The sequence below is a fragment of the Chanodichthys erythropterus genome, chromosome 2, assembly GCF_024489055.1.
Source record: "Chanodichthys erythropterus isolate Z2021 chromosome 2, ASM2448905v1, whole genome shotgun sequence".
NCBI lineage: Eukaryota > Metazoa > Chordata > Actinopteri > Cypriniformes > Xenocyprididae > Chanodichthys > Chanodichthys erythropterus.
In genome coordinates, this window is record NC_090222.1 from 26,486,937 (window position 1) to 26,505,485 (window position 18,549).

Sequence of the window (18,549 nt, forward strand, 5' to 3'; positions counted from 1 at the left end):
AGTGGGACCGAATTATTTTTGTTTGTATATGTAAAAACTTAATCTGTGGTTGTCCTTACACTTACACACTCACCTTCCTGGTTTAGAGTCTCATAACTACAGTAAATGAATCTGCGTTATAGCAGTAGATGGCACTGTAATGCTCTAGTATAAACTGTCTTACTGCAGGGATTGTTTAAAGATTGCTGGTGCTGCAGGTAAAGATTCAGCCCAACATCCACCCATACTTGATTGAGTTCAATGAAAAGGACTGAGGTTAGACCTGTAATGGTTTTCATGTCCAAACTGTGGTTTGCTTCAACACATTTAGCTGTGCTCATGTAGGTTATTTAAGTCCAAGTGACATTTACTATTCTGGTTTAGGGCTGTATGACACCAATGCTCTATCTTATATTATATTATATTATATTATATATATATATTATATATATATATATATATATATATATATATATATATATATATATATATATATATATATATATATATATATATATATATAAATATAGAGCATTGGTGTCATACAGCCACTTAAATAACCTGGACTTAAATAACCTACATGAGCACCACAGCTAAATGTGAATATATATATATGCTGTTCATTTACAGTGGTTGTTACTGTTTCATATATGTTGTCCATATGTGCACTATATTTTTTTTTATGTTTTCTGATACATACAAGAGCTTTTTTGTGAAGTCAATACTAATATTTAATCACTAATGAATGGAGAGCAGGAATATTTTCTTTATTTTACTCTTTCCTAGTAGCATTATATTATATTTATGTTGTATTTTTTATCACAAATATTTTATTATAATTTACTCAACACTACAGTTATTTATAATTACAGTTTTTAAATGAGTATTTTATCAGATTTAGCAGTACAGTAGATTATTTTATTGATTTATTTAATTTTATTAATTTTATATTTAGAATTTTAACATTTTTTGTTAGACTTATTAAAAAAAAAAATTCACTGAAGATGTTCAATGGAATTATTTATTTTTCTCTGTTTTATAATGTAATTTGCAGTTGGAGGTTTTATACATTTAAAACAAAAACACCTTCCCATGCACATATAGATTTTTTTAAAGAAATTATTCAGCAAGTAAAGACATTTATTTAGTTACAGAATGTTTCTGTTTTAAATAAATGCTGTTGAAATTTCTATTTATCAAACAATCCTGACAGAAAAGTATCACAGTTTCACATAAATATTTAGCAAGACTTAATATTTTATATATTGACAACTGTTTTCAACACTGATAATAATAAGAAATGTTTCTTGAGCACCAAATCAGCATATTAGAATGATTTCTGAAGGATCTTGTGACACTGAAGACTGGAATAATGATGCTAAAATTTCTGCTTTGCCATCTCAGGAATGAATTATATTTTAAATTAAATCAAAATAATAATAATAATAATAAAACAGTTCTTTTAAATTGAAATAATATTTCATATAACTGTTTTGACTGTATTTTTGATCAAGTAAATGCAGCCTCAGTAAGCAAAAGAGACTTCTTTCCAAAGCATTAATATTTCTTACCGTATACGTCAGTGTAAACATAGAGAATTACATAATCTTGTTAAGCCTTGTTAATCTTGTTAACACTCTCTATGTCTATGACACTTCCTGTCTGGACCTGATTTCATAGTTAAAATAGCAACTATGAGAACAATCATCCACTCCTTCTTTCTTTCTCACACATCCTTGAGTGTTTATCTCTCCCTGACTCTTTTGGGCATGCACACACACTCCCTGCATGATACAATAGTATTTAGTTCCCAAATTCTGTTCTTGTCCACACATGCAATCAGTTCCCGTAAATCCTAATGGAGAGGGGAAAACCAACCTGTACTCTGACAGGCCATCAAACACTTGATTCCTCAATAATCTGAGGAATCTTGTCTGCCTTCAGCAAAACATCCAAGTTTTCTATTTGATATAAAACAGATTTGACAGCATGAGATATTTCCAAAATCTCAAGTTATACATAAATGCCCCAGATATCCAAATTGAGACAGATATGTCATGTTGCATCTTGAGTTTCCAAATATATCCCTTGTTAGGTATCTTGGATGGAGTCAAATTGTTAAAATGCGTATGGAAAAAACAGTTCCCTCTCTACCTCGTTAATTTGGTTGTACATTAAATTGTAGCATGTCTGTTTCTAAGAGACCCTGTAAATATTTGCACTGTTAATACCATTTATAAAGCCCAATTTCAGCCATAACTGTTGCAGAAGTTATCAAAGCAGAGGTTTAGTCAATATCCTGTTGTGTTTGATTAGGAAATTAGCCGCTGTATACTTCTATGATTGGTGGATTTATGGTCTTTTTGGTCTTTATCTTATCTCAAGACTCAAGGTCAACGTTGATGGGGTTTGTTTTAAAAGGGTGTCATGTTTATGATTGCTAAACAGCAGTTTTAACAGAACATAAATAAAGTTTATGTACTTTCCCCAAAATGATCTCTTAAGGTTCACCTTAAACTGAAATTACTCGCCCTCATGTCGTTCCAAACCCATAAGACCTTTGTTTATCTTCGGAACACAAATTAGAAAAAAGACAAAAAATTGCGACTTTATTCAACAATTTCTTCTCTTTGTTGTACTAATGTTGCAGTCAGAAATAGGGGTAGTCGAAAAAATCGATGCATAGCGATTCTCTCTTCAATGATTCTGGATCGATTCTGAGCTTATTTTTAACCGTAGTTGCGAGATGACACTGCGTATGCTCACGGTGCGTGTCCACCGGAGCGTTTTCAATTCATTGATATGGATGTTGAGCTTCACTCTCGCGAGTTTGAAGATGCTCAGCTTCCATTGCAATGAACTGAATACGCTCGCTCCACGCCAATGGACACGCACCGCATTCTGCTTGTTTCCATTTCCTCTCATACACACACATCTTGAGCCTTATATAAATTGATCTTTCATACAGTTCAGAAAAGCTAGAGCAAATTACATAAAGCTGAGAAAGAGAAAAATCCCTCACAGCTTTTGAATGGAAAACGTTCAGATACTCATAAATACAGAAAGCACTCTTTGTTTATTGCTTGTAATGTTTCATTGTTCCTCTTTATTATTATTTATTAGACTACTTGCTTTTATGTTTTGAAGCCGTTTATAGCCTATATTTTCTAAAAATCCTGACATACAATTTTATTAATAATTTTTTTAAACTAGTAATTATTTAAAAAGTACTTATAATTACATTACAGACTATGTGTTAAATGAATAAAAAAATAAGGTTACGAAACTAATTAATTAATAAGAAAAGAAAGTGTATCAAGAATCGTTTTGGAATTGGATCATGGATCACAGAATTGGAATCGGATTGTGAGGTGACTAAAGATTCCCACCACTAGTCAGAAAGCTCTTAGATTTCATCAAAAATATCTTAATATGTGTTTCAAAGATAAACAAAGGTCTTACGGGTTTGGAATGACATGAGGGTGAGTAATTGACACAAGTTTTATTTTTGGGTGAACTAACCCTTTAATATTATTTAATCAGTGCATACTGAGAAGAAGCGAGGATTATGAAAAAGATTTACGTAATGAAGTCACACAGGAAGCTTAAACAATTGTCTGTTCATCAGAAATCTTTGTCAGCGATTGCAGAAAGTCAAGTCCAAACAAACGGAGGAATGAATCATTATGTTTGTCTTTTCTCACTCAGTGGTTCGTCTAAACATTGTAGAAGCACTGTAGTTTGTGTCTGAACTTCTGTGTATGTTGAGATGTTTGGTGCTTGATTTTGGAATATATAGACAGTGTAACATGAACTAAATAAGTCAGGTGTGAATGTTGTCACTTTCTTTTAACAGAGTGGCCCTCTAAGGAACATAATAGCCCAGTAAAGTTAGAGAAGTAAGGCTTAGAGAATGCAGAGAGTCTGTTATTCTCAGGCAGGCAGAAGATGCTGGACTGATATGGTTTTGGGTGAGTCTGGGACTCAGTGGTCATAGATTCTGTATGTGGGCCTTTGAGATGCTGCAGAGACTCTCTACCTTTTTTATTAAGAGCTGTTAAGCCTAACCTTGTCATGACATTTTTTGTTTGTTTTTATTTGTTTTTTTTTTATTTTAATATTTTTGACAGACTTTATTATTATTATCATCATTTTACATATTTGGTAACACTTTACAATAAGGTTCATTAGTTAAACATTAGTTAATGTATTAACTAACATGAACTAACCATGAGCAATACATTTGTTACTGTATTTACTAATTTTCGTTAACATTAGTTAATGAAAATACAGCTGTTCATTGTTTGTTCATGTTAGTTCACAGTGCATTAACTAATGTTAACAAGATTTTAGTAATGTATTACTAAATGTTGAAATTAACATTAACAAAGATTAATAAATGCTTTATAAGTGCAGTTTATTATTAGTTCATGTTAACCATTGTAGTTAACTAATGAACCTTATTGTAAAGTGTTTACCACATATTTTGTTGAGAATTTTTTTAAGCCCTACATAAAATTACATGTAACTTTCTTTTTACAAATAATTTTTTTTAATTTAGAAACATTTTTAATCATGATAATTTTTTACATTTTTAGTTTTAGATTAGTTTTTTTTAATGTTTTTATTATTATTTATTTTATTTTTTTACATTTTTGTTAAGAATTAATTTAAGGGCTGCCAACCCCAAGCATTAAGATTTTTTACTAATTTTATTAAGATATGTTTTTAAGATTTTTGTTTTTATTTATTATTTTTTCTTTTTTCATTAAGCTGCTTTTTCTTTAACAATTTAAATTTTTTAAGTTTTGTTAAGAAACATTTTTTTAATGAATATTTGTGTTTTTCAATAAACAGTTGTTTAGAAACATTTTTAATCCTCAAGCTATCAAGCCCAACTTATCATGGCACCTTTTAATCTGTTTTATTAGATTCAGCTACAGTTTTTATCTTTGAGAGCCTGAGACCCCTGCAACAGTCACGGCTGTGTATGATGGTCTGGGTGTGGGGACGCTCAGCAGGTCTGGATTGATCACAACAGGTGTCCCTTCTGTTTATCCTGCATCTCTCTCTCTCTCTCTCTCTCTCTCTCTCTCTCTCTCTCTCTCTCTCTCTCTCTCTCTCTCTCCATCCACTCATGGTCTCTTTGAGATAATAGAGTTTCCAGAAATAGTCCCTCTCTCGGTCAGCTTGCATTCTCTCACCACTAAGACTTACATGCTCTGTTCTTTCGCACCTCTTGCGTTTTTGTAGCCACCTCTGAGCGCAAGACTTCACTGACGACAGGTACGAGCTTCACATATCGATACTATAAAGATGTGTGGTGAGTTTTAAGGTCATTACTAACATTTCAGTTTTTGTAAAGTTTTATAAAGCCATTTCTGTGGATGTACTGGGTTATGAGCAGACCCCAGCCTGAAACTACACCACCATTTGTGGTTTGGGGTCGGTACGATTTTGAATGATGTTTTTAAAGGAAGTCTTATGCTAACCAAGGCTGCATTCATGAGATTAAAAACACAGTAAAAATAATAATATTGTGCTATTTTATATAGCAATATTACAATTTAAATGAACTGTTTTATGTTTGAACATATTTTAAAAAAAAAATAAAAATAAATAAAAAGTACTCCTGTGATAGCAAAGCTGATTTTTTTCAGCAGCACTCCAGTCTTAAGTGTCACATGGTCCTTCAGAAAACATTCTAATTTGAATATTTGTTACTTAAGAAACACATTTTTGTGGAAACTGGGTAAATGCTTTTACTTTCACTTTTGTTTTCCAATCAATTTAATGTTTTTATGTATTTGTATTAGTGTCTTTTTATTCACATAGCAGTCTACAATGAGAAATGTTGAAGAATTATGTATTAACACAATGAAATGCCTAACCTCTTATTCAGGCTGTTTGACTTTACTTACAGCTTCTCATGACGTATTTGATTGTGAAATAGTCTTTTGGGTATGATATGACTGTCTGTGTTGCTTTATTTTCCCTGGTAGTCAGCCGTGTGTGGGTTGGTATCTTACTCTGACTCGTCTGTGATGAAAGAGTGACTCCACCTCTCAATCAATTGCATAAATGGAATGGAAATGTCTTCCTCTTGAACTCATTCTCATTTATAGGAATAAAAGCAAAGTTTGAGAGGAAATTATCTTACATTCACATTTGTACTAAAGAGCTCTATTACTTTCCTGCTCTGCAAGAGCGGTCGCAAAGTCGAGGATCCATAAAGACTTGTAGTTTTAGAAGAAGGATGTTGTTGTTTGCTAATTTTTTTCACCGGCGTTTGTGCAGTACAATCCTCGCGGAGGAGAAGGCTCAGCAGGAGGAGCGCAGCCGTATGGAGATGAGGAGACAAGTCCCTGTATCCTGGGACTCAGGAGGCTCAGACGAGGCACCACCCAAAGTAAGTAACTGCGCTGAGCTATTTCTTATGTTAAACAAGCTGACAACATATGTCCTAATCAATGTGTAACTGACTAAGAATGCAAAAAGAACTTTGTTTTTGAACAATGTGTTTTTTACGTTTTTACATTTATGGCAGCCTGAGTTCATCTGGAACAGCAGATTTATTACCAAGGTTAATAGCGTGTCACCATTTGTCACCCTAGCACATGGTGGCTTGTTAGGAGTAGTAGTATGCATGCATGTTTGTTTTAACATTAACCAGGTTGTTGTTGTTGTTGTTGTTTTTATTAGAGTGGAAAAAAAGAACTAGAGCAAATTTTTCCCCTGAAAATGTTGACTGTTGTGCTTACAACATTGTTTGCACATTTTATTTAGCAGCAAAAAAATGTTAAACAAGAGCGTCTATGTATCATTAAAACATGATTTTCAAAGATAAGGACTATAAATATATTTCCTGCAGTGACTGATTCATTCATTTTTGTGTGTGTATATAGTTAGCCAGCAATTTTCAGACTTTCCCTTTGTCGCTAATCTCAGCTCTCCAATGCCAGGTCACGTCTTCTGTCATGTAACATCACTGTGTCTTGTTTACAACGCCATCATAGTTTCTCATTTGTTATGGTTATATACAGTGGGGTCTGAGCATCTGAGACCAGCAGTGGAAATGCTTCTATTTTGTATTTAGCTAATTTAATACAAATTATATTATTAGCATAGCAGTCTGTTTTTTCTTATTTAATCGGTGTCCTAGAAATAAATCTTTAAATATTTATATGTAAATATTTCCTGATATTTTAATTTCAGTATTTAAACTAGATTTTGAATCACATATATTCAGTGTGGTCTCAGGCTTTTGGACCCCACTGTGTAGTACATGTGCTTACCATATGCAAAAATGCTTCTTCCCATGTGGTTCTCTGTCTTTAATACTCTCTCCATCTGTCTGAACGAGTCTAATATGACGATAAATATGATTAGACGTGTCATGACCTTTCCTTATGTCTGTTACTAAAGATAGATTTAGTCTCCATTTATTACATGGAGAATACAAAGAAGTCAATCACCCATTGGTTGATCAAATAAATTCATTCAGTCAAATGAAGCCTTTTTAGGATGAAAATCAACAGATCCATGAAATCCAGACTGCAATTTTTATGGATTTCAGTCCTTGTTTGCCAGCTTTGAGATCTGTATATGCTAGTATGCTCCTCAAAGTGAACTAAATTCATTTTAGAGAAATGCATTTAAAATGTACCATCTTTCTTTTCTGGAAAAACGGATCAAACATCGGTGACCCACTGTTTCTTATATGTCCCTTCCCAGCTTCTTGTTTTAGTTGGAATATGCTACTTTTATTCAGCAAGTATTCATTAAAATTGATAAAAAGTGGTAAATACATTTATAATGGGGTTTTTTTTTTTAAATGCTGTTCTTTTGAACTTTCTATTCATCATTAAATCCTGAATATATTGTGGTTTCCACAAAAATAATAAGCAGCACAACTGTTTTAACACTGATAATAATAATAATAAATGTTTTTTGAGCACCAAATCAGCATGTTAGAATGATTTCTTAAGGATCATGTGACACTGAAGACTGGTGTTGGCTACTGAAAATTAAGCTACATTTTAAAAAATTAATTTAAATTGTAATATTTCACAATATTACTGTTTTTACTGTATTTTTGAACAAATAAATTCAGCCTTGGTGAGACTTTTTTTTCAAAAACATTAAAAAAAATCTTAGTGCATGTCAGTACGATTGAAGTTTTTATTCTTATGTTTCATATTGTCAGTCTGTCTGATTTTTGACGAGGTTTTAAATCCTTCCCTGTCCTGTGCTGCTCACATTATGGTGATTGATGGGCCGGGCTGATCTCTCCATTCGCTCTGTGTGTGGCTTAAAGTACTTCGTACTCTTACTTTCAAACCCCCTCGCTCCCTGTCAGACCTGTCAATCATCCTGTCCAGGTGCTGACGTCTGTTTTTGTGTTGACTGGTCACACCTGCCGCTGTGCTAATGACCAGAATGAATCTGCTTTCATCCATATCATGTCTCACTAAATTTCTGCTTTTGTCATCCTTTCTGTTTGCTCTGTGTTTCCTTGTGTTGGTTAGCTCATATTTCATTGTGTATGTGTAGCCCTCCCGCAGACGCCCCCTCCAGCACAGCTTCAGTATGGACTGTCTGTCTGCATCTGCTGCTTCTCGCCCTCCACAGCAACCCTTCGGTTCCCAGATCTCCCTTTGCTTCCGCCAGCCTGAGTCGTCTGCCTCTCCTTTGGGGCCATGTGACAAACCCATCATTAACCAATCACAACACATGCAGCAAACGCTACAGCAAAACACTCATGCTCAGTGCCATTCTAATACACAACAGCTTAGCGTACATCCCCAGCCCTACCCTCAAACTCAGACCTCGCTTCTGCTTCAGCCGTTTCCGCTGCACTGCTCCCTGCTGTTCCCCCAGGGGCCCAGGAGGAGACCCTCTGTACCCCCCACTCAGCCTGCTTTCTACGACCCCTACTATCCCTCCATGCAACAGCTGAGCCTGACCCACGTGCCCTACAGATTCTCACAGGCAGGTGTGCTAGGACTGTTAGCAAGGAGTTTTACTGTAGCTTTTTCATTAGCACAGGTGATTTTTTTTTTTTTACAGGTGCATGGCATTTTAGCTGCAGATTAGATGTTATAGTGGTAAAAAGCAGTAAAGGATTTAGTGCATTAGAGTCAGCAGTGTTGACTGCAATATATAATCAGTCTATAATCAAGCTACATAGTCGAGCAGAAGTATTTATTTGATGACAATGTAAATACGACAATGTGTAATAGAGTGCAACAGTGCCGCTTTTTCAACGGCCTTGGTTCTGCAAGTAATTTCCCTTTCATTTTTTCCCATAGGGATTTAAAAAAATAGCTGTTAAAAAGTTATAAGCCATGATTATACATACAAATATTCAAGTAGTTACCTATTCTACATTATCTACATACTATATATCATAAAAGTCAGTAAATGTGATTTTTTTTTTTTTAATTATAGCTATGCCTGACTTAAATCAAACTTTTAAATTGCACATAGATTAAGTTTATTTTGTGATTCGACCGCTCTTTATTGACTCTCAGTGACTAGCACTTTTTAGGCTTCAATATAGTTGTTATTATTGAACCATTATTTGATTAAAGATGTTTTAGATTAAAATCAAGTAGAAAAAAATGCTAGCTTCAGATAATCTTTCATATAAAACTGTGTGGAAAGCCGCATGTTGTCTCTTCAATGCATGTAAACTAAACTGTGTGCCAAACCTGATGTTTAACATAGAGTACTGTGCAAAAATCTTAGGCACGTTAGTATTTTCACCAAAAAAGGGAGTTTAAGCCAGTTATTTATCTTTTGCTTCAGTGTGTCAGTAGGAAATATCAGTTTACATTTTCATCCATTCCTTTTGCCATTAATTGTAATAATCCAGTGAGATTTTTGTATGCACAAGGAGTCTGACGACAGCTGGTATGCTCCACACGGAAATCTGATCTCTGAGTCCATCTTGGATTACGTAAAACAAAAAAACAGACAGACTAAATCCAGAAGAACTGTGACAATGTTTCCAAGATACTTGAAAAAGCATGAATAAGACTTTTGCACAGTACTATATTTTAAAATTAATGGTTAACCTGTCATAGATGTGTGTGGTTGTGTTGATCTCAAATTTTATATTTGGCCTTATTTTTGACAGTTGTAATAATGCTCTCAACCCCATCCGCATCCCCAACAACAAAAGAAAACTGGTTCTTAAAGCAGATTGATTATAAACATCTTTTTTGGTTTGCTTTGTTTTAAAGAAAATAAATCCCATCTCTCTCGTGCCAGTGTTCACATGGGTTTTTTTCACCATTTTTAACCCTTTTCTGCCCATTTAGTGTATGTTACTGTGTTGTCACCCCCTTTTCTCCTTTTGTTTCCTCCTCTGCTCATCTGGAGCTGTGGTCAGTCGACTCTCTCTATGAACGGGTTTATAAGGTAGATCAGTCCGTCTGTCGTTTTCCCACCCGCAGCTGAGTTTCAAGTATCCCAACCAATCAGATGAGGACCGCCTCCTGTCAAACAGCATTCATTCTTCAGTCCCTTCCTTCTAATATATTATACCTGCCCGGTCCTTTTCCATGTATTGTATAACTACAATAACACAACACATGCATTGTGTTAACGTTTAACTAACTGCTTGCATTTTATGTTTGACTGTTTTCATTTTTCCCTTCAACAGCCTGAAATCTTCATCCACACAAAATGCAAAAGAATTTTGTGTGCGTCTGGTGGACTGATTTTAACAGCATCTCCTAACCTTAACCTGACTGCTCAAGATTTGCTAGTATATTGACATAGTTGTATGTGTGATTACAGCCCAGTCGACCTGGTTATCCAAGTCCCCGTTCCAGTGAAGGATTCTACCCTAGTCCTCAGCACATTGGCCAGCACAATCATTACCAGGTACAGAACTTGTATTAGTCTAATACCAAGGGGTAAATTCACTAAGAATGATTTGGGTTGGTTCTAACTATTAGATTGTGAATTGCAGAATTAACCCCTGAATCTTTATGAAGAATAAAAGTTTGCTTTAAAATGTGCATTTGGCATGATGTTGTAGATGGCAGGGCACTCTGGTCCACACGGCTTGCTTCCGGTGCCTGGCGGGATGTACCCTCCTCAGGCTGCAGGGACTGGACTTGATCACCACGACAGCTGGAACCATCGCAGAACTACTCAGGATCACATTTGGATCCCCAGCATGGAGGTTAGAAGAGAACTAGAGAAAGCTGCATGTTTTCTGTCTACTAAAATCTAAGCTCTGTTTCGAAACAGAATGAGCTGCCAACATAAACACCATTTTAGGCATCACTGAGACGCTCCCAATGTGAAGACAGTTTTAAACATTAACAACAAATGTTTAAGGCCTTTTAAGGTAACTCATTTTGGCCAAAATCTAAGGTTGCACTGAGTGTCCTTCATGAATTAGGCAAATTGCATTGTGACTCAGAAATAACAGTCAAATGGTCCATAGAAATTTTTTTATTTATACATGTAAATATATTTTAAGTACTGAAAGTTTATTGCATGTTTATTGTTTGTGCTTATTACAATATCAATTAGTTAGTGTAGCAACATGCTGATGACTCTCATGCAATTCTCATGGTCTGTGTGACCTAAAAGGAGTTGCTGCCACAAAGAACCTCTCAAATCAGTCATTTTGAGATTTTATTTTAGATTTATTTATTTTTGTTTATTATATATTATTATTATTAGTAGTAGTAGTAGTTTTGCAGGCAAAAAAAATATGAAGTATGAAGCACTGCTCACACAGAAGGCACTTTCAAACCAAGCAGCAAAACACAAAGTCTTACATGAAACTCACGATGATCGCACAGATTCCTATTGAAATGACTGGATTTTGTTTGCAAAATATCGCCAAACAGTTAAATGTGACAGGACCCTAAAGGGGAGGTTGATTATGATTTCACTTTTTTAACTTTAGTTAGTGTGTAATGTTGCTGTTAGAGCATAAACAGTGTCTGCAAAGTTACGATGCTCAAAGTTTAATGCAAAGGGAGATGTTTTCTTTTAAAGAATTCACTGTTTAAGGACTACAACAAACGACTGGTAGGGACTACAACTAGCTTCTTCCTGGGTTAGTGACATCACTAACCCTAAAATGTACATAAACCCTGCCCCAGAGAACACGCAACAAAGGGGGTGAGGCCATGTTGGGCTGCTTTAGACAAGAGGAAGAGTTGTTGTAGATGAGTGTTGTTGCCATGCCTTCATTTTACGCCAGACTGTTTCATAAACAAGGGTCAATTCAATGCTGGATTTGCACAAATGTTTAACATGACGGCACATGCTAGTCGATGAGTTGAATCAACTCCACAGCAACTACATAAATTTATCCACTAACCATTTAGAATCGTCCAGTTGCATTCTAAAAGTTGTAACTTCTTCCTGAGTCTCTCCATCAGTGTCCGACTTCGGTTTGAACAATGTAAGGCTGAACACCGTTACTGACACTCGTCATTTTGACTGCGTGAGATTCTCCAGCTTTGTTGTTGTTGAGCAACCGAAGCGCAAGCTGTTAAAGCTCCGCCCTCTTCTGGAAAGCAGGCCAGGAGCAGCAGCTCATTTGCATTTAAAGGGATAGTTCACCCAAAAATTAAAATTTTATGTTTATCTGATTACCCCCAGGGCATCCAAGATGTAGGTGACTTTTTCTTCAGTAGAACACAAATGATGATTTTTAACTCCAGCCGTTGCCGTCTGTCAGCCGTATAATGCGTGTCAATGGGAACTCCATCTATAAGAGCCAAAAAAACACGCACAGACAAATCCAAATGAAACCCTGTGGCTCGTGACGACACATTGATGTCCAAAGACACGAAACGATTTGGTTTGTGCAAGAAACCGAACAGTATTTATAGAATTTTTTTACCTCTAAAACACCACTATGTCCAACTGCCTTGCGCATCCGGTTAGTGAGGTCTGAATGCGCTCTGACAACAGAAGTGATCTTTCGCACTCATTGAAGCAAAGCGCGAGAGATCACTTCCGTCATCAGAACGCGTTTTCTGACCTCACTAACCGGATCCGCAAGGCAGTTTGGACATAGTGGTGTTTTAGAGGTAAAAAATGATATAAATACTGTTGGGTTTCTCGCCCAAACCGATTGTTTCGTGTCTTAGGACATCAATGTGTCGTCACGAGCCACAGGGTTTGATTTGGATTTGTCTGTGCATGTTTTTTTGGCTCTTATAGATGGAATTCCCATTGACCCGCATTATACGACTGACAGACGGCAACGTCATCATTTCATTATTTGTGTTCTACTGAAGAAACAAAGTCACCTACATCTTGGATGCCCTGGGGGTAAGCAGATAAACATCAAATTTTCATTTTTGGGTGAACTATCCCTTTAAAGGAACACACACAAGAACGGCGTGTTTTTGCTCACACCCACTTAAGGGCAAATTTGACATCTTGTACAAGGGGTAATGTAGGTCCCCTTTAACAGAAGGTACTGTAGCTAAAACAGTTACAGTAACAAGACTGCAGTGCCAGTTTGATTTTGGCTGTCATATATTTCTTGATCTTCATTAGCATTTATTCATGAATTGTGTGTGTTTCAGGATGGTGTGGCTCTGCGTGGTGGTCTTTCTCAGCTGATGGAGGAGCAGTTATTACTGCAGCAGCAGCAGATGGAGGATGATCAGCGCTGGTTGGAGCAGGAGGAGAGACTACTGGTATTGATCTCGCTCACCTTCATCTCTTCCTTACATTTATCTGTTCATCTTCATTCCCTAACCCTCTTATTCCCTTTTTCCTCTCCTGTCTCCTTCTGCTTAGCTGTATTACATGGTCGTTAGTTTTCACTTCTTCCTAAAAACAGTCATGAATCATCATGATGTTTATTTATAGCTGCAGCAATGGTATGATATTCCAAACAGTCATTTTCATGTTTGTTTGGGAATAAGTGTTTCCACCAATTGCGGTTTCCTGCTCTATTTATTTGTAAACGGTTGTGAGTGATTCTCACAATTTCACAACCTCAGCTCTGCAATACGTTTTTTTTTTTTTTATTATTATTTCAAATAATTTGCATTCTTGAAGAGTTGGAGAACGAATATGAACAAGGAATGAATTAGAAGGTACTGCACCCTGGGGAGTGTTATTGTTGCAGTAATATGTGTGTATATGCATGTTTCTTTCCGCATAAGTTTGTCTGAGAACATTTGTGTGCGTTTGTGGTGTGCCAAGTTTTGGCTTCCAGTCTCCGTCATTTGTATCTTCACTGTGTCATTATGTTCAGTCTGTCTCACAGAAAAAACTCTTGTAGTTTCCTGTACCAACTAAAAAGGGCATTCAGAGCTCCACCACAGCAAACAACATTCATTCTTCTGCTCAAACTATTACTTTTCCTCACAAACAACTTCTGTTTAAATGAAATGTCAGCTCTTTAAAGGAATAGTTCAGTGAAAAATCATTTGCTCATTCTCATGTTTTTCTAAACACGTAAACTGTTTTGTCAGTGGAACACAAAAGAAGATATTTTGAAGAAGCATGCTGCTGTTTTCCATACAGTGATTCTTTATAGTGTTGCAAGCTACAAAAATGACAACAAATATCATAAATGTCATCTGTATGACTCGTTCACTTTATTCCAAATCCTTTGAAGTCAAACAATAGAATGAGTTGTTTGCACATGACATCAATAGCAGCAGCGCGAATGAGTCTGGAGGGCAAGGAGTGATTTTTCTATATAGGAATCCTATCAAAAACTCAAAATTAATTTGTTTTGCGTTGTTTACGATTGCTCAAATCGATAAAATCGAGAACCCAGAAGGTGTTTATATCATTTACATAACTTATAACTATCGTCTTTTAACTTTAAAAGTTGTTGCCTTTTGCGTCTGCTGATAATGAAATGAATATTGATACCTGCTTACCTTATTTGCTTTTGACTTGCTTTGCTTTTATCCCATTGAATGAAAATTTGGTGTTTTCACTTCAGTTTTGTATTATTCCGTTCACAATGTTGTTCTGGTTACCATGAGAACAGTGTCACGCGCTGCTGCTTCAGCCATCATGTGGTAGAAAATGTCCAAATAAATAAATGTTTAACAAGCTGACAGAAGTCGATTCAACAACAAAGACAACACTTTCAAAAACACTCCGCTATGTGATTATTTTATTGAGTGATAGGGAGTGGGTTAAATCAGTGACATTATTAGATTTGATATACGGCATCTCCCCATCACCTCCTCAACCAGCTTCCCTTAGTGTGTTTTTACACGTATAAAAGGCAACAATTGTATTACACCGTCCAGTTTTTTCTTTAAACGATGATGTGAACTCCTGTTGCAATTCTCGATTCAGCATAAATGACCTACAATGGCGACATTTTTCACAATCGCGACAGAAAATCAAAATACTCCCCTAACTTCACTAGCAGAAAGGCAGCGCGATATAAACAAACCCAGACTAGAACTGAACGCGCAGGTTCACATCGTCTATATCTACCTCTTCGATGGCAGGAAAGTATTTCAATTCAGTGGAAAAGTCACTCATCTTCATAACATAAAGATCACGTCCAACATATATTTTGATTTTCTGTTTATACCTTTCTAAACCAGCACAGAATGGACTTTTCCCCATCTCTTCCATTCTAATTTTCATTGCTTGCCCTCCACCGGTATTTCGCACGTCACCAGAATTGATTGCAAACAACCTATTGTGCAATGAACAGGCTAAAATGTAATATTTATCTCCAATAATTTTTCACTCCGGTTACTAAATCACTAGCAGTGTTTCCAATACTCTGTTTTTATGCCATTTTTGAAGTATCGTACCAGAAACGAGTGATGGAAACGTCAAATTTTGGGGAAAAATCCCTGCAAAAGCGGTTTTACGCTCACTGAGGTGGTTTTTTACTTGTGTGAAAAAGTTATGTGAATAATGGGAGTTGGAAACGAATTTGTCAAATATATTCTGACGTAGCGAACATTAAACCCATGTGACTAATCAGCTCTTTGGTTGGCTGATGGTGTCTGTTGGCCACTAGGTTACAAATACCACCGTCATCCGATCGAACAACTTGATGGATACGCATTTGTTTGTTTTGTTTTTTTTCTTTGTATTTTCCGAATTTTGAAAAGATTCGCTTCACATTTAAATGTCAGTAAGTTTGAGCTCAAGAACTGAATCATCCCAACAAAACACTCCGAAGGAATCAGTCTATTGAAAAAAAATCTGGCTCAAAAGAATGATTTGTTCATGAATCAGACTGATTTTGAACTCACTGAAGCCGTGTTTCTCAAATAACCAGCTCAGTGGAGTGGAATATTGATATTATAGTATAGTTCTTGAGATGTATGGACACCTATAATGATGCTATTTATTTATTTGGAGCTTTTTGTAGCCATTTGTATGGAAAAGAACTGCTTAAAATTGTCTTTTGTGTTTCAGCATTAGCAAATAATGACAATTTTGAAATGATCTATACCTCAGCCTCTGTGCAAACTTTTTTCAAAAAGCTTAGGATGGTTAAAAAGTATTTGCATGCCTATTAAAGCTTTTTTTGATGCTGTGAGTGGAAGTATGAGTTTTTGTTCCTGGCCGTTTGATACAGGTGCAGTTTTCAGGAATTCCTCAGTAATGAAGGGTTTGGTTGGCACTGAGGCGTGAGACGGGTAAACTCAACCTGACCTGCATCTGCTGAAAGTTAAATTACTGATCACAGGAAGTTTTCATCTCTTTGCAGATGTTATACGCAAATGTGCATGAGGAATAATGGAAGGGGAAGAGAGGGAAAGAGAGAAAACACTGAGCTAGGAAATGAGAGAGAGGAGGCGGAGGAGGAGAGCAGAAAAGGGCTTGGCTTCGTTGAGTTGAGGCTCGTCGGCTGTGAGTGAGTCAGTGTGTGTGTTTGATATGTCTCACATTCAGGAGACGAGTCACTCCACACACACACTCTGACTTATCCCACACTCTCACACACACACACATTTGCTTAATGGAGATCCACTCCGTGCTCTGCTCCATGCTTAAGAAGCGCCAGGGGAAAACGCTCACGGGAACAGACAGAAGGATGCAGGTCTTTAAATCCTGCTTCGGAAAACTGGTACAGTAAACTTGTAAAAATGGGAAGGGGAGGGTGCTGTTTCAATATAGCTTGATATGTGCAGATTTCATGCGGTTTTTATTTCATCTTTAAGGGATTTTGAGCTGTCATGGATGGTTCTGTTATCAAAGTGCTTGTTTGCTGTAAATGAGTCTGATTGGATTATATGTATTTAGTTTATATGTGGTTTATATATATTCGGTTGATTTATGGATGCATTGTCGTTGTCATTTTAAGGAGTAGGAACAGACATATGTTTTGTGAGCAATAAATATGTGATTTATGCTCAGTGATTGAACACGTGAGACCGTGTCTTGTTTTGTCAATCACTTTTTCCCTTTTTTTTTTTTTTTTTACAGCATCACGTTTTGCCCACAATGAAATCTCTGTGACCACACTTAATAACTGTATTTTAAACATCAAATGTTTTCTGATTGGCTGTTGCTGTGCCGTACAGCATTATCATTTTCATTGTGGAAATGCAAATTTCTTCTCGCTGTAATCTTGTCGTGTCACTCCAGGTCAGGACGTGGTGTGAAGTAGCACAATACATGTGACAGACATGAATTTGTCAAATGAGGTGTCAGGTTTGACCTTCTTTCTTCTCTCTCTCTCTCTCTCTCTCTCTCTCTCTCTCTCTCTCTCTCTCTCTCTCTCTCTCTCTCTCTCTCTGTGTGTGTGGCAGAAGCCTGATGGGAGAAGTTCCAGAGGCAGCATTGACCGTGATGATGGAAGCCTTCAGGGACCAGTGAGTTTTTTTTTTAATTATTATTTTTTTATCATTTTTTGTTGTTGTTGTTGAAATACACTACCATTCAAAAGTTTGAGGTCAGTAAGATGTTGTTGTTTTTTAAAGAAATTAATACTTTTATTCATCAAGGATGCCTTAAATTCAGCATGAATGCATTGATGGTTTTCCTTTGAACTTTTTATTCATCGAATCAGAATATTAGAATGATTTATGAAGAATCATGTGACACTGAAGACTTGAGTAATGAAAATTCAGCCTTTCCATCATAGGAATAAATTACATTTTAAATTGTATTGAAATAGAAGACAATTGTAATATTCTTATACTTTGTAACTGTAATAATATTTCACAATATAGCAGTTTTACTGTATTTTTAATCAAATAAAATGCAGCCTTTGTGATCATAAGTCTTCTTTCAAAAAAAAAAAATCTGACCCCAAACTTTTGAATAACAGTGTAAATCTTTATAAACATAATGAAATACAATGTTATGCAAGTTCATTTAAGGTTAAAGGGATAATTCACACGCATTTTACACGCATGAATAAAAATGTTAAATTTACTCTTTCCATGCAACAGCAGTTCATAGTAGTCATGTCTCTCAATCAAAAGTTATTGCGAGGAGTTAATCATCTGATCAGGTCATGTTAAATATAGTGGTGTTTCCACTCATGGACATCTGCAGTAAATTATTTTGTATATGGGCGTCAACTCACACTCGCTGTGGGGGAATTCTGTACATGCACAGGAA

General features: G+C 35.9%; 1 protein-coding gene across 13 annotated transcripts in view; it reads left to right on the top strand.

The window, feature by feature from the left end:
- ptk2ab (protein tyrosine kinase 2ab) overlaps positions 1-18,549 on the top strand; it is a 71,989-nt gene that overhangs the window by 46,289 nt on the left and 7,151 nt on the right. For 8 of the 13 annotated variants that reach the window (XM_067406930.1, XM_067406890.1, XM_067406882.1 and 5 more), the window contains 5 exons: positions 6,277-6,388; positions 10,786-10,872; positions 11,030-11,176; positions 13,557-13,670; positions 17,733-17,795. In XM_067406930.1, the coding sequence (XP_067263031.1) occupies positions 6,277-6,388; positions 10,786-10,872; positions 11,030-11,176; positions 13,557-13,670; positions 17,733-17,795 (523 nt within the window). Of the gene's footprint in view, positions 1-4,910; positions 5,021-5,057; positions 5,266-6,276; positions 6,389-6,927; positions 8,546-8,859; positions 8,971-10,785; positions 10,873-11,029; positions 11,177-13,556; positions 13,671-17,732; positions 17,796-18,549 lie in introns of those variants that run through there. The other 5 variants (XM_067406975.1, XM_067406966.1, XR_010896916.1 and 2 more) reach the window with 5 other exon arrangements.